Source organism: Aaosphaeria arxii, assembly GCF_010015735.1.
Source record: "Aaosphaeria arxii CBS 175.79 unplaced genomic scaffold BU24scaffold_6, whole genome shotgun sequence".
NCBI lineage: Eukaryota > Fungi > Ascomycota > Dothideomycetes > Pleosporales > Aaosphaeria > Aaosphaeria arxii.
Window position 1 is genome coordinate 1521086 of NW_022983479.1, and position 16385 is coordinate 1537470.

Sequence of the window (16385 nt, forward strand, 5' to 3'; positions counted from 1 at the left end):
CGGAAGGTAAGGCTGCCTTGGAACATTCTGCAGACCTTAGCTTCGCGTTATGCCATGAACCCCACCGCAGCCCGATTGTCCAGAACGCTACCTTGTAAACTTGCAGATTGCTCGTACCTTTGAGGAAGAGATATCGGAGATAGTATGGCAGGCTTGCAATGACTTTCTCTGCAATTTCGCAGTGTCTTGGGTGCACAGGCCCCGCACTGTAGGAGGGAGGTGCTCCCCTGCTGTCTTTTCTATAGCATCATCGTGCTCCTCTCAGAGCGGAGGAAGGACGAGCCTGGGTATAGGTAGCTCTATGCCCCGAATTTCCAGATGGTGGCTTGTTTGAATAGTAAGTACAAGTTCAGCCATTCTAGTCCGGTTTGGCTCTCCCAATTTCTGGGAGGCGCCTCCAGCATAAAGTTGTGTTCCGCTCAATAGGTGCATCCCATGCCTTGGTTGAAATGCCTGAGTTTCTAGATGCCTGAAGACTAAAAGAGGAAGATCTTCTTGTTGCTATTATCCCCCTCTCTTCATCTCATCATGTAGTGTCTCAAACCATTTCTTGTTAATCACTGACCCATTTATCAACAACCAACGCTTATGGAGCCCTTGAAGCTTCCTTGTGGCTTCTCACCTGACATGGTCATTCATATCAAAGTGTTGGTCGAGAGACAAGGTGAACTTGGGGTGTGTGACAAATGCGAAAATGCGGGCAGTATAGCCAGACCAGGCAAATCGTAGAGACAGCATGAACGCAACTAAACTCGGTGTAACTTACAACTGCAGCTTGAAGAGTAGTTTTCATGTAATTCAGTCTCTCGAGTGTTGAGTGAGTGTGCAAGGTGCGTCGGTTGAGCTGTATGTCGACATAGAGACGCCATCACCCGGCATACTACAAAACAGTGTATGTGACAGAACATCTCTGTGCAGTTATCAGCAGAGTGAATAAGATTCTTCCTTAAGTATCCAGACAAGCTGAATATCTCAATGAAAAAAAGTTGGGTTGAACCCAAAGGTTGCCAGCAAAAATTATCCTGGTGAGCGCCGTTCCACCCCCGCTCAAGAAATGACCGACCAAACTGCTTTGTGCAATGCAGAATGGTGATCAAATCTACCTCAATTAACCCAGGTAAGCTAGAATAGACACGAACAGCTAGCTTGTTGGGGGATTGGGGCGAGAAGGTGGTAAGTTGAAGAGAAGGTAGATGTACCTGGGCGGGCATTGCCAAGACTGCCAGATCGCATTATGAAACCATACTGCTTTAGGAAACCATTCTGTTCCATTAATGACGATCAGGACGACAGGTAAAGGTAGCCAGACCCATGCTACAGCTCCATTCGATCTCTGTCAGTCCTGATCTGGATCAGAGTGCACGGTCCACAGTCGGCATGGGGGGTATATAGAGTCGTCCCCGCCGCTGCTTCTTCCACTTCTTCTTTTTTTTCATGTTAGCCAACGTACTCCTACTTGCTGGGGTGTAGTGAGCTCCTGAATCCACTACACCAGGTTTGTTCCTTGTTAAGACTTTGGTGCCTTGCCAGTACCACCAGCACCATTTTTGCTTGCAACCAATGGGTTTCACCCATGATCTTTTTCATTGAGTTACTCGGCTTGCCTGAGTACTTGAGGAAGAAGCTGTTCTCTCTGTCTGTGAGCTCGTGATGTCCTGGGTGCCATGTAAAGTCCTCTGCCACCACCTTTGCCTCTTCTTCTTTCGCCTCACAGTCCGTCCTCCCTCGTCGTCAGTGTAGTATCTGAATTGCTGGAGCAACACGAGCTCACAAATTCGGAGCAGGAGCCCTTTGTTTTCAGATTCATGACTTCGCTGACAACCTCCGTCACAATCTTTGCTTGGAACCAATGAGTTCAATCCATGACTTTCCACGTCAATCTATCCGGCTTTGGCCGAACACTCAGAGAAGAGAGATACACTCCGATCCTATCCGTTCTGCACTGCCCCCCGACCATTGTTGTTGTGATCTCGCGACGTCTGGGCGCACGGACCCTGCGCCGTAGGAGGGTATATAAACCCCCCTCCGCTGCTCGCTCTTCCACTTCTTCTTTTCTTCTTCTTTATACTGTGTAGCGTACTGCAAAGCAGTACCCTACACTACCGTTGTGCAGCGAGCTCATGAATCCGCTGCACAGGCCGGAAGGATCGCCCTGCCAGGCTTGAACCTAACGGCTCTTACCGACGGTACAATTTTTGATGGCAGCCAATGGGTTCAACCCATGACCACCTTTTTCGTTGAGATGTCTGGCTTGCCTGGACACTTGAAGAAGAAGAAATGAAGTTGTGATTGTCTTTGTGGGCCTCTGTGTTGTGTTCGTGATGTATGTTGTCACTGTTGCGCGTCACTTAACGAGAAGCTTCGTCGCCCTCAACCAGTCAGTCAGTGCCGCGTACTGGCAGCAAGGCTCATCATATTGGTCACACAGATGCTGATAGTTGAAGTTTGTAGGTAAAGCTATCCCCTCAGTATGCACATTCTGATCTTCCGCCAGCTGTGGGTGAGTTGCCTCACGAGATCCAACCAGACCTTCACTGGCGAAACCTCGCCGCTTTCCAGGACCCTCAACCTCAACCGCATCTCCAAACTTCCCAATACCTTTGCTCTCCCAGATTCGTCTCTCAAGAACCTCGAAAGCCCTCTACCTCACTCATGAAGCCATCCAGAACACCCCACCCGCGAACTCCCCAACCGCCCGTCGCACTTCAACAACCAGCCTCACAACCGCCATCCCACCACCAACCCTACCTACAACACCACCCATAACCACGCCCACCACCTCACTACATCACTCATATCCCTCCTTACACCCCTCTCTCAGCTTCCCAAATCCCAAGCTGCAAAACCAACCCAACAGCACCCCACTGACGACACCGCCGCACACCAACATCACGTGAGCCCATCCTCACCTAACTTTGCACGACATGCCACCACCGGTGTGTATACCGACAACCTACATTCAATTCAACGTTTCCCTTACCCGATGTTTCGAGTACAGGGCGCGCTGTGATGACCACAGATACATATCATTTTCTCTACCGGGGGTTGAAGATCGAGGTCGAACGGCGACGGCGACGATGACACGGGTTCGGGTGCTCCAGGTGGAAGACCTCGATATGCACGAGCGATGAAAAATGAGATCGGTGGACATAAGGGTTTGGGGGGAGTACGGATACATGCACACATACATACTGGAGGAGGGTCGTGAGACTGGGCCAGCGTAGATTACGTTCTTCTCAGACCATCGAAGTGAGGTACTGCTGGATTCATATAAGGACGTACATTTACACTTGCCTTCTTCTTGGAAGAGCGAGGTGCCCGGCCATGGCGTATCAGCAACTGCCATTATACATGTACATCACAAAGGCACAGGCAAGAGCAACGATATTGAGTAATGTTGTCTTTTCTCTAAAAGTCCCTCCCAGGTATGCTAATCTAATTCCAAGAAATGATATACGAGAAAGGATGTGTACAGCAAGTAATAGGTATCAACAAAGAAAATTCCCACGCTGCCCCTTGCCTGTGGCTGTTTCGTGCTTCTATGATTTGTCTTAGCCTGGTATGCAGAAGCCTAGGCACCCCTTCCCAGAGAACCTGCCCTTCAGCAGCGACTTCTTTTTAGGCTCTTCCTCTTCCTCCTCGCCGACGACTCGAAGGAAGACCTCGTCGAGGGTCGTGGGACTGACGGAGTAGTATTCAAGGCCGAGGTCTTCGCGAACGGACTCGAGGATTTGGATAAGGCCTGGGATACCGCCGATTCCATCCGGACCTGTAAGTGTTCTCTGGACAACATTGTTTTCGGTAGTGTTGGAGGGGAGTTGTTGGATTGTATCTGCAGCTGTGGACTTCTCATTGAGCTGTCCGTCTGCTTGTGCAGTCTCGGAAGCTCCAGGAGCAGTAGCAGCTTTAAGAACCTTGAAGCGCAATTGTCCGTGACCACCACCTCGGCATCCCCATTTGTCGAGCTGGACGCCGGGTATGTTGTGTCGTACCCATTCTTTGACATTCTCCATCTCGGCTTCGGTCGTCTCTGGCGCTGACTTCAACACGAGTTGGACAACCCAAGCATCGCCGTACTGTTTGCCCAATTCATTGACAGAACCAAGAGCCAGCATCTTGCGTTTCATGATACCTACACGAGTCGCAAGCTTGTCTGCCTCTTCCATAGAGTGAGTGGTAATCAGTAGGGCTCGGCCAGGTGCAGCAACACCAAGAAGGGTGCGCCACATCACTCTCTTTGCAGCCGCGTCCATACCGGAGCTGGGTTCGTCGAGAAGAAGGACGGAAGGATTGCCCATCAATGCGATTCCGAGAGAAAGCTTTCGCTTGTTACCACCAGATAGCTTGTTCGCAAGACGGTCCGAAAAGCGGTTGAGGCCAGTAGCAGCAAGCACAGCTTCGACGTTGGTAGCAATATCAGCCACGCCTCGAGCACGCGCATAGAAGGTCAAATGTTCACGAACGGTCATGCTGTCCATCGCATCGAATTGAGGACAAACACCAAGGTGGCCTCTTGCGGCAGCTCGCTTCGCTACAATACTGATTCCCTCGATCTGAACATCGCCTCCATTCCTATTCGGATGAATGTCGCCTCTGATCAAGGATATTGTACTGCTCTTTCCGGCGCCGTTGGGTCCCAAGAGAGCAAAAACTTGTCCTTGTGGGATGCCGAAGGTGATATCGTTTACAGCGTGGTTGGTTCCGAATGTCTTTTGAAGATGCAGAACGCGTAAGCTATCTGCACAATTCTCTGCGCGTTGAATCTCTGCAGCCACGGCGGGAACGTGACCATCAATATTTTCTTCCGTATGTTTGGCCTTTGACTTGCTGCCAGCAAGGAAAGGGGGCTTGTAGCCACTATCCCACCATACCAAGGTAATGAATAGAATGATACCCTGAACAATGAGATACAAAATAGGGCCGCCATAAACATCCAGCGCTCCAGGATAGGATGCAACCTCGGTGTCCTTGCATAATAAGGCAAACATGTTCAATGAGAGGAGAAGTGTCCGGAGAAGGATGCCGGACGGGGCAATGGTAGAGTATGCCCAGTTGAATATGCTAAGATAGTTATCGATGTTGTACGCGGGAGCGTAAGTCAAGATGCTCATATATCCGATGAAGTAAATCAAAAACAAAGACGTTGCACCACCGGCAGCAAAGGCAAAGGCTGCAAGTTGTGAAGTAACAACGATGGAGATAAGGTAGCAAAAGAGCGTCGACGTCAATCCATACAGAAAGAAGATGACGAATATGTATCCTGGTGCGTAAAATGCGCTTGAAGCCTAAGATGTTTTAGTACACTGTGACGCATAGGAGAAAGCCTATTACTTACACCTACGAAGATACCCGTCGTAATAGCGCTGATGAGCGCAATGAAACAGAAGTCAAAAGACAGATATGCGAGCCAAAGAGGAGCAGCACGAATACCATTGCTGTAATGCAAAGCACGAACTTTTCTCAAACGTTCGACTGTTGGGTATAATGCAAAGAAAGCGGGATACACGCACATAGCAAGTCCAAAGTACAGGACTAGCTGCATCGTATCACCAATACCTGGTGCAAATGGCACGGCAAATTGTTGATACTGGGTAGAAATGGTAGTGTTCGACAAGATGTTGTCGAGTGCGTTGAGAGTTACAAGACCACCGATTACACCGCCGTTAGCGACGTAAGCCATCGTTGGAGGGCCATTCTCTTGGAGAAAGAAACCACCAGGAGTGATGTTTCGGAATCTTGTTGCGACGAAATTGTTGAAATCATCGAAAGTGTTAACAATGTGGAAGGAGGAGGTATCGATCCCAGCGCGTTGTGCAATGTAGTCTGTATCGACGAGGCCACCCGGTCCTACAGGAATGAGGATGGAACGATCAACAGAGGCCAGTGAGAAAACTTCTGGGTCATTCGCCTGAGCAGCTGGATCACATCCCACAGCCTTGTAGTCCTTCAAGAAGAGTGTGACGAGCCCAGCAGTGATGACTGGCAGGAAGAACGCGCAAACATACGGAAGCATGTTGCGACGAAGGATGGTAAAACGTTTCAACATCAGGATCCAGGTCTGCTGTACCATTGATGTACCTTTGCCTTTAGACATGTTGACACCCTTATCCAGATCCGAGACTTGTTCTGACGATCCATTGGCTTCGGCATCTTTCGAATGAGCCTCAATAGCAGTCGAACCCATTTCCTGATCGAGTTTGTTCTCCTTTACCTCCTCTGCTAGGGCAAGGAAGACGTCTTCGAGGGTTGGTCCAATGAAATCGTAGTCTTTGATGCCGCCTTCGCGAAGTTGGGTGATGTACTTGGTCGCTTCCATACCATCCGGGAACCAATACATAGTCTTGCCATCAGCTGGTGGAGGTTTCCGAACACCGCCTCCGGGAGGTACAATTTCCACGTTCTTTGGGATCGTTACATGATAACCGGCTCCAACTTCATGTTTGAGCTGGACAGACGTACCCTTCGTCTTCAGGTTACCCCGAGAAAGAATGGCAATATAGTCAGCTAGCACATCGGCTTCATCCAAGAAATGTGTAGTCAATAAGAACGTTCGGTCGCCACGTTCAGACAAGAGAATTTCCCAAATCTTCCTGCGAGAGAGCGGATCAAGGCCTGAAGAAACCTCATCAACACAGCACACTCGACTGCCACCAGTAAACATCATGGCAAGCTGCAACTTTCGCTTTTGTCCGCCGGATAGCGTTTTGGACTGGGCGTTGATTTTATGTCCCAGGTCGCACGCACGGATGAGCTTGATCAGTGTCTCTTTCGATTCACCCTTGCTTGCAGACTTCAACCGATTGAAGATTTGAACATGTTCGAGTACGGTGAGCTCATCCCACATGACATTTTTCTGTGGGCAAAGTCCAAGACCACCAGTACCGTCGATTTCAATCGATCCATTTGTTATAGTATTGAGACCTGAAATGGCGTCCAAAGTAGTAGATTTTCCACTGCCGTTGGCTCCGAGCAGAACCATGATCTGCCCTCTGCGTGCCTTGATGCTGAAGTCATTGACGGCTATGACAGTCTCTGGTGGCTTGATGCCAAATTTCGATAGTACATTAGCCCGGAACCAGCTTGGCGTCCAGTGCTTTGAGAAGTTTCTCAAGATGATAGAGTGGTCCGGGGAAGAAGTGCTGGTTTTGCGCTCCTTAGAGATCGTTCCATATAGCGCCCTTTCTATGATCGCGCCGAGTACAGGGAATGCGACTGTCTGAATAATCAGGAATATCCAGAAAGCAATTCCCGGAAGAGTCCATGTATGGTCTTTGTAGTCAGGAGCGCCCTTAGCTAAGTTAGTCGGCTGCAGTTCGCGCTCGAACCGTGCAACGTAAATGATGAAAAATACGTAGTTGATCGGCGGGAACAGCAGGCTGAGAACAGCTACCGCCGCAGTGTTGAACGGTCCAGCAAGTTGACAGATGATGGCAAGAATGATTCCCACGATGACGATGGTGATACCGGAGAGTTGTGCCTTGCGGAACAAACTAGCACCGAGAATCGAGAAACTTGTAAGGGCAAGACCAGCGAGAACATGAAATATAATGAGTATCCCAACACTTGTCGTGACAAATGCGAGCTGACGAATAATGATAGCCATAATGACCCACCCAGGCAAGTAGATTATGGAAAAAGCTAGGTGGTTTGAAAGCAGACGAGCAGCTTGGATAAACCAGGTCTTCTTTGCGGGGGTCATGGCTTCCACAAGTTGAGAAACACCCTGTTCTCGCTCCAGAGCCATCTGTCCAGTCAATTGATATGTTACACCACAGACACCAATGTAGATTGCGACTGCCATAATATCAATCAGCGCTCCCATGTACAGAGTTCGTATCCTCTCGGCCAGCTCTTCTGGAGTCCGCTCGGTATAAGGGTATTCGTCGATGGTTTCGATCTGGTTGGTTCCATTGAGGGATGCGATAGCCGAGTCTACGGCCTTCTGGAGTGGCAAGACATAAATCTCGACATCGTTGTTTGTCCTATCCACGAAAATACGATCTCCAAGTGAGCCATCGGCACGCAGGGTGTAATTCCAACCCTGGCCCTCTCCCTCAGAAGGCGACGAATGAAAATTGATAGCTCCGAAGCAGGTACTTGCGCCACGAAGGGAGCTTTCGCAAATTGTAAGAAGATCCGAGTCCTGTTCCGCAACTTGTGCTATCTTCCCGGCACCTCGTACCGTATCCGCCAGATTGTTGATGACCTGCTCGATGTCACCTCCGGTGTGTCCATTGTTTATGAATACAACAGTGTCGCGATTTCCTTGGGCGTCGTTGAGGGCGTCGGTAAAGCTTCGAATTGGAACAGGTCTGCCAATACCATATTCAGACGGAGGTACGAAGAAATTCTTTGCGTAAGTAATAAAGAACATCTAACGGTATTAGCATTTACAGTCCTATTGTAGGTAGACCATGCATTGCCAACATACAAAAATGATTGGTGCCCAGAAGGCACGAACACTCGTGAAGAACCATGCTCGGAGGAAGACAACCTTCAAGTTCTTCTTCGTAAGTGTCCAGGTATGTCGAAGGAAAGCCATTGTTACGATTCGACCACCAGTTGCAGTACTCTTGCAGGTTCCGGACGGTGGGGCGCCTCAAAGGGCCGAGGCACGATGGTGTAAAGCCTCGAGGCGCGTAGTTCTAATGTCGTTCACGGGACGGAAGACAGCGACATGTCTCTAAACGAGGTTGGGATGTTTGGCAAAAGGGTATCTCAGCGAATGCGACGAAGAAGGAAGGATGAATGAATTAAGAGGGAAGGAGAGAACGAAGGCAAAGAATTGAAGGAACGTAAGGCGGGAAAAGGCACCCACACACCATCGTATCGCATCGTCAGTCGATTACCATGCCGAGAAGGAAGTGTCGTCTTAGACTTGGGAATGCCGCGCCGCATTTGCTTGGGGCCTTTGGGTCGGCTCAACATCAATCCGTGTCCGCGGGCAGAGCCAATGTTGCACCGATGACGGTGATAGGGGGGATAGGCGAAGAGACGGCATGGTTCTCCGGTATCTGATACAAAGCAGGCATTCGTAGACAAGTAACTGTATAGTATAGTTTCTATAGTAGAGGTACATACTCCGTACCTGTAACATACATGGTAGGTACGTAGGTATGTAGAAACGCGTGGATGAAAGGGGCGCAGGTGGGGGCAGTTTAGTCGCAATTGACATGCCACCAACGTTCGTCAACCCCACAACGGCCACCTACACTATCCATGTACATATTCAGTACACAGTACTCCGTGCATACATTTACAAGTAACGGTATGAAGACTTGCATGTAGATAATTGTATCCCGTACTGGATTTCCTGTAGACTATAAACCCTCAATATCCATTATTGTCTCTGCGAAAACGTTCAATTTGATTGTCTTACCCAAGACCGGCACAGACTGTTCCAAACGAATCATTCGAGCTCGCTACATCATCAAATTCCCTCGATGTTCTCGGTCAACCTCAAGTGCCCAGCACGCGCCCAGCCGCCGAGGATGCTCGTTTAGCACCGAGTACATGTTGGGTAATTCTCGCGATCGCCGTCGAAGGACCCATCGAAGAACGGACGGTCGGCGCTTCGCTACGCTTAGAGCTTGACACTGTGCTCAGCCACCATGCCCATTACAATGATTTGCGTAATCGTGCCTCCCTACTTGAAAGATTTCGACTAAGGTGTGAAATTGCCATCAAACAATGCAGTCTTGGGTGGCTGGTCTCGTTGCTTGTTTTATGTCTGTGGCGCATAAAGAGCCAGCACAAGGTTGAATATGTGCCATTCTCTGATAGAGACCTACGATTGAAGATGCATCCAGAGTGTGCAGCCCAGTCAACCAGTTTGCAAACCTGATCGACCCTATGTCTGAATAAGGTTATCAGTCATTGCGACTACATGCGGACCGGGGCGAGAATGCGTTCGCTTGTTTTTGGGGCAGCCATACGTAAGCTGCCGATCTACTTACTGCTGACTTCAGATCCTTAAACACACGTTCAGATACGGGGAAATAGTATTGTCTACTGTACGATCAATAGCTGGAAAAATCAAATATGTGCTTGTCAAGAATATTCGTTCCTATGTTGCTCTCGAATTTCCTGTCAAAGGAGCATTCTTTCTGTGCATTGTCATGATGGTTTACACTTTCTCTTTTTCAGATAATGACAGTTGCATCTTACAACATAATTGAACTCATTCAAGTACGAACCCAATTCTTTACAGCACAAAATAATTCTACTTTATTTTCCAAAGCTTCCTTAAGTATATATACAATAAGGAAACAATATTGCAAACAAGATGTCCTTATATTGTTGCCGGGAATTTTTTTTTCCTCTCCACTTGCGTAAATCAGTTCTACATATGTGTGTAATTATGCAACGCTGTAAAGGCTGAAGCCAATCTGATTAAAGGTACACGCATATCAGTATTGGCCATCCAACATTGAATCACGTTATCAAGCATTGTTCAGTAACGAAAGAGGTAGTTATTTAGTGAATCATAATCTGAAGTAGCAGTCTAGGGCAGTGCGTGTATCTATCTCCAACATTTTCAACTCTACGGGGGGTTGCAGAAAGGCCTCATTTTAGTCTCCAATTCATGATCTATCTTAGATGTTGGGCTATATCGTACACAGCACATTATCGCCTACTTTTTGTATAAGCACTTGGGCAGCGTGGGGCCTGCTATCAAAAAGTTGAATGTATTCAATGTTGACTCAAAATATCGTTCACATTTGAAGACTATCTGCTTTACTCCCTGAACCTTCCGACCGAAAAAACGTTATTTACTTCTTTTCTACTTTACTTCATAAGCAGTGTTTTTCCCCTTTGCTTGCTCAGTCCTCTGATTCGCTACTTTACTTCTGTCTCTGATCTCCTTCACTTCTGTATGCTCGGGGATAACAAGTAGTGACTGGCTAGGCAATCACCCGCTTCCCCACATATCTAGTTTTCTGATTGGCTTAAGAGCAGAGGTGATTGTGCCTGTTGGATGGTGTTTTCACCTACTTATTTACTTCTCTCGCTGCCGGGCTCCTCTAAATCTAACCTTCAGCAACATTCAACTCTGCTCTACTCCGAACCCTGACCACAACCTTTACACTCAATCTCGACTAAGTAGAAGAAAATCATCAGTTCTCCAACGATTTTCGACTACTACAATGAGCGGGCGACCCAATCCGCCTTACATCTCGCCTTACGCCAACAACCGAGAGGCCCACCACTCGCAGCCCATGCCCGAGCATGGAGAGAACAGCGGCAACGCAGGATCGTCCTCATCAATGAGTGCTCAACCCTCCCATGGAAACAACTCCCCAGCAAATAATGCCCCAGGTAGCCATCTGTACCACCCTCATGGCGCACCTAATCTCGACCAGACCAGGAACCCCCGCCCACGTACAGTCCAGAGCTTACTCACCGAGATCCGCCGGCGAGCGTATGCCGAAATGCGCGAGCGTCAGCGTGTAGCCACTATCAACAGGAACAACAACGCCCAGCAGCCCCCTGCTGGTCCACCTCCCACCCTAAGAGCGGCACCAGCGTTGCTAAACGCCCCCGCTGCCTTCCCGTCTACAGAGGCCCGAATTCCAGAGAAATACGATTTGAATTTCACCCTGGCGCCGTACAACCCACCGGCAACGACTTCACCATATCAGCTGCCCCCAATCCAGCCGGTTGGACCTCTGCACGTCATGGAGCCGCCTTTCGTAGCTAAGGAGGATTCGTATATGACCGGTCCCACACGAGGCCTGATTCTCAAGGCCCCGCGAATTGCGAAAGGAGCTCGAGGAGCAGTCTCGATATCGATGTGGGAGTGCATCTCGAAACTGATGAATCCACCCGCTAATCCCGACGATCTCCCCGGACTCGTAACAGTCACTGTATTCTGGGCGGCCGGTATCATTGGGTGGGGCAGTATGGACTGGCCCAGGGGCGACAGACGTCCTGTACTCGCCAAAACCTCTGAGATTCGCCGTGTTGGCCTAGAGCTGGGAGTACCGCAACGGCTCTTTTATTGGTTGACAGGCCATGAACACTTTGAACGCCGGGAATTGGTGATATCTCGCGCAGAGCTGGACCTGGGATATCAGCGATACCAAGAGGAGCTCCACATGCTGCATACGATCAATCACACCTATACGCCCATTACGTCGGCTTCGAATGGGAACTGAACAAGGAAACAACGTTGCACCGAATCAAGACAGACATTATCCACAGTGAATGTCTTGGTTTCCTTTTGCTACGGCCTTCAAAACTGATGAAGATTCCTTAATTCTTGTCAATCTCTCTTGCTACCTTTCTTTCGAGGTTGCTTGTGTACTTTTACAAGACCCTTTTATACCCAGCATGGTTTGGCAGTACGTACGGAATAGTCTCTTGGTCTGGATTTTCATGCATAACGGGCGTTTAGAGTCTCTGGATGATACCTATAGGTTCCTTTTCATGTACGATGCGATTAATAAGCCTAGCATACTGCCAGAAGGTGAAAATAAATACAGTTTCTCAATCATTTGACTTCTTTGGCACATCAGCAGAATTCTGCTCAGAACATATCTGCTTCTTCGATTGTGTGACGCCGACCGCCTTTTTCTCGACTCAACAACACTGAACAGTTCCTCTGCCACCTGTGCATAAAAAGGCGATAAACTGCATTGAAATACCAGTGACTTGAAAACAATTTCATCTGCAAGAAGAAAAGACTTAATAAGCGCGTTGTGGTTTCGAACTGGCGCACCCAACCTGTACTGAAATCTGTCACCTTCACTTCCACCACAACCACCACCACAACCACCATCCCATCATCCACCATGCTTCCCACCCTCCCTCAACTCAGCCACCTCGTGGGCGTCGTTGCCCTACCTGACATAATCACTCGAGCCCGTGCTCGCTTAGCGAGGCTGACTAACGGTCTCTCCTATCACGTACATAAATCCCTTCTGCCACTCACTCCCTCCTCTCCTGCACTCTCGTAGTATCTTTTCCGAACTGCTCTAGGCTTTTACTGTTTTGCCTTCATAAAAACCGAATCTTTGCTGACTTAATGGGTTCAACCCATCCTTTTACCATTTCATCTTTTTTTTCGTTGAGTTGCCTGGCTTGCCTGGGTGCTTGAAGAAGAAGGCTGTGGATGACTTTGGTTTTGTTGATGTTTTTGGGTGTGCAGTGTTATTGTGAGGCTTCTTCAACTTTGTTGGATTGGTCAGAGTGTGATGTGTAAAATGTGTAGTTTGTAGCAAGACTAAATTGTTGCGTAGTGTCTTGCCTGTAGGCGAGGATGGAAATATCTGAATTTCGTAATAGTGATTTTCGTATCTTGGTGTTAAGGTTGCCGTGACGCGTTACCGTGTAGAAAACATCAAAACTAAGGAGATAAATAGATGCTTGATATCTCAAATACCGCAAATTCTTCTCTCCATGCTTGTGTATTCTTATGAATATTTCATAGTGCAGTCTGTTAACGCATTCAAATTTAGATAGCGAAGCCCTTGACTGCCCTCCCCGTACTTGCGCTGCACTTAAGTCGAAGGGCAGGGTGTATTCCCTTCACATCTTGGAAAAATCAGATGCCTTCTAGCATAGTACCTCTACAGCTTCATCTCGATTCCGAACATTTTCACTTTCTCTCCTCGAGGTCAACCATCGTCCCTATTTCCTCGTCAACTGCCCTCTTTTCGGGGCCTTTGAACGCTCTAGCACGCTTTCCTACGCCCCCAAAAAGCTGCTGATAACGCCCCCTTCAATTCTCGAATCACTGGATCACCATGGATACGATGGACACAACAGTGCCTGAATACCGGAACAACAATCACCTCTTACTTCCACAACTACCCGTTTCTTGTTGATAACATCGCGAACAAGACACTGCTCAACAGAAACATCTTTCCGGAGGCGTTACCAAGTTCAAAGCAGGCTTTTCTTTGTTGCCTCACAACAAAAGTCAAGGACACGACGAACAAAACAGTGCCTGACCACTGAAGTAGCGATCACCTCTTAATATCCTCCCAATGCTCCCTCGTCAAGACTATCACAAACGATGCATCGCGGAAATCTACACAGCTGATCTTCAAGTAGGTGGATTCTACTATTATCTACATTGTCTAATCATACATCACCCAGTATCCAGTACCGGCACACCCTCCTCCCTCCTCCCTCCGTTATCACACCACAAACCTCGTCTTCTCCGCACTCCCCCTCGTACTCGGCCGACTCGAGTCCCCAAAACTACTCCCCCTCTCCCTGCCCGCCCTCTCGAGGCTCCTCGCCCTCGGCGTGACACTCGTCGGCAACTCCACGATACCCGTATACTCCCCATCCAGCTCTAGCGGATCCACCAACCCCTCCGATTGCCCCGGCACAGGTTCCCGCGGAACCATGGGTTCCAGACTCGCCGCCTCTGACCCTTCTTCCTCGCGCTCAACGACGACGCTGAGAACGTGTCCGCGCTTCTTCTTAAGCAGCGCCGGACCGCCACCGGTTTCCGAGAGCGGGGACACTGGGGATTCCGGGGGAGAGCGACCGCGGTCTCGCCAGCTGCTGCTGCGACGGCGAGGCATGATGCCGGGGGTAGACGCGGTGGAGATGTGGGCGCGCCAGACAGACTCGGGGACGCCGGCGGCTTGGGCTTGCGCGGCGCGGAGTTCGCGCTTCAGGCGTCGGATGTAGAGGATTAGGGTTATGAGGAGGGAGGTGAAGAGGAGGGAGACGGAGACGCCTATTCCAGCTTTTGCGCCGGGGGAGAGTTGGCGGTCGGTGGGGAGGAGGGCGAGAGGGGTGTCGGTGGGCATTGGAGGCGGGTCGGTGGGGCTCGATGTGTTGTCTGGATTTGACTGTGTTGGGATGTCTGTTGGTGCTGAAGGGGGTGGAAGTTGTGTTGGGCCGTTGGCTGGGTTTCCTGGAGCAGGGTTGGGTGTTTGGGTGTTGGTGGACGACGATATCGAGGCTGTTGGATTGGTGTCCTGTGTCGTAGGTCCTGTCGTCCTTGTTGGTTCTGACATGCTAATACTTCTAGTAATGCTGTTCTGTCCATCTTTATCACCATTACCAAGATCAATACCAGTAGCTCGACACGCTGTCCGAATCTTATTCATCGCATCCACTTGTTCATCCTTACTACATCTCGATCTCAGACATGGGTCTGCTGCCGATAGCATTGTGCCCTTTTCGCAGTGACATTTGAAGTCGGTTTCGTTCGCGCAGCCATCGCTCGTGAGGCTGTTGATAAAGCAAGATAAGGAACATTTTGGTAATGCGAGGTCGTCAAAGGTCGTCTGACGTGGTAATAAGGAACCAGGAGGTGGTCGACATGATGCTATTGGTATCGAGGAGAGGAGAAGGCAAGATATTATCGCGATATCGTACGGTCTGGTTTTTGTATAGAGCATGGCGGGAGTAGGGAAGCTCTACGGTGAGCTGCACAGAGGACCTGTCTCTTCGAACATCGATGGAAAACTGCTGAAAACAAATACGGTCGTCGTGGAAGCAGCAACTCGTCTGCGACGATCTAGTCGCGAGAAAGGTGAATCGGAACCTGCGAGCAACACCACTGCACCGAATAAACTACAAAATACCGTCAACCTTGATGTAAGAACGTTGAGAAAATCGTATACTGAAAACCTACCTCTTGGAACTCCACCCTCCTCCCCGACTCAAGCGCTCCCATATTTTCGGTATTTGCGATATACGGTATGACAGGACTGCCCGGCAATACCCTCAAAACAGTACGAGTCAAAGGTGGATTATTACCCGTAGACCCATGCCGTGTACTGATTGGCAACGGGATGTTGCAAGTCGGATGAAACGCAGAACAGCGAATCGGACCGGGTAGGTGTTTGGAGTCCAAAACATCGGTGGGCTTAAGCCGATGGAGGCATAATGCGCGGGAAAAAGAGCTCTGGGGTGGTTGCTTGGGATGGGGAGATGAAGTCGTAAGCTGTAGTATGCCTTGAGGGGAAAGAGTACCGGGACTAGGGGTGGTGGTGTCGGAGGATAATTTGAGGCGATGACTTGCATATTGGAGGCAATCCCTGGTTGATATTTTGGAATGTTATGAGGGAGTATAATGCATAGATACATCACGGAATCGTCGCAGAATTGTTGGCCAGTTGTGAATATACATTACAATTTTCCAGAGGTTCTGCATTGTAGTAATTCATCTTTCGTCTCTGTCATTCACTGTTCATTTCATCCATATGAGATCTCAATTATTGAACATAACTCTCCCCCGCGTATTATTTCTTTATCGCATAATTACTCAATTCCCTAATTTCAATCGTGATTGCAAGGGCGAAGTCAATTTCATTCTTCAACAATTATTTTCTTCATTGACCTATTGTGTACATATATCATGATTTCTTCCTTATTTCTCAGTACTTCAAAAACCCTTCAGCCCAAGAAGTTTA

The 16385-nt window shown here is 49.0% G+C and overlaps 3 protein-coding genes across 3 annotated transcripts; 1 reads left to right on the plus strand and 2 right to left on the minus strand.

The window, feature by feature from the left end:
* Positions 1-3473: 3473 nt before the first annotated feature.
* BU24DRAFT_241809 (nod factor export ATP-binding protein I) lies at positions 3474-8707 on the minus strand. The gene is made up of 3 exons (XM_033522282.1): positions 8432-8707; positions 5336-8374; positions 3474-5285 (listed from the first exon to the last, which is right to left on the minus strand). The coding sequence occupies exons 1-3, from the start codon at positions 8540-8542 to the stop codon at positions 3552-3554; spliced, it is 4884 nt and encodes a 1627-aa protein (XP_033381961.1). The 5' UTR covers positions 8543-8707; the 3' UTR covers positions 3474-3551.
* A 2440-nt stretch (positions 8708-11147) lies between these two features.
* On the plus strand, positions 11148-12158 carry BU24DRAFT_452474 (uncharacterized protein; the record flags this gene model as incomplete). The annotated part of the gene is made up of 1 exon (XM_033531193.1): positions 11148-12158. One exon carries the CDS (start codon positions 11148-11150, stop codon positions 12156-12158), a length of 1011 nt encoding a protein of 336 aa, XP_033381962.1.
* A 1770-nt stretch (positions 12159-13928) lies between these two features.
* On the minus strand, positions 13929-15509 carry BU24DRAFT_241830 (uncharacterized protein). Its single transcript, XM_033522283.1, has one exon. The coding sequence runs from the start codon at positions 15366-15368 to the stop codon at positions 14145-14147; it is 1224 nt and encodes a 407-aa protein (XP_033381963.1). The 5' UTR covers positions 15369-15509; the 3' UTR covers positions 13929-14144.
* Positions 15510-16385: the final 876 nt, after the last annotated feature.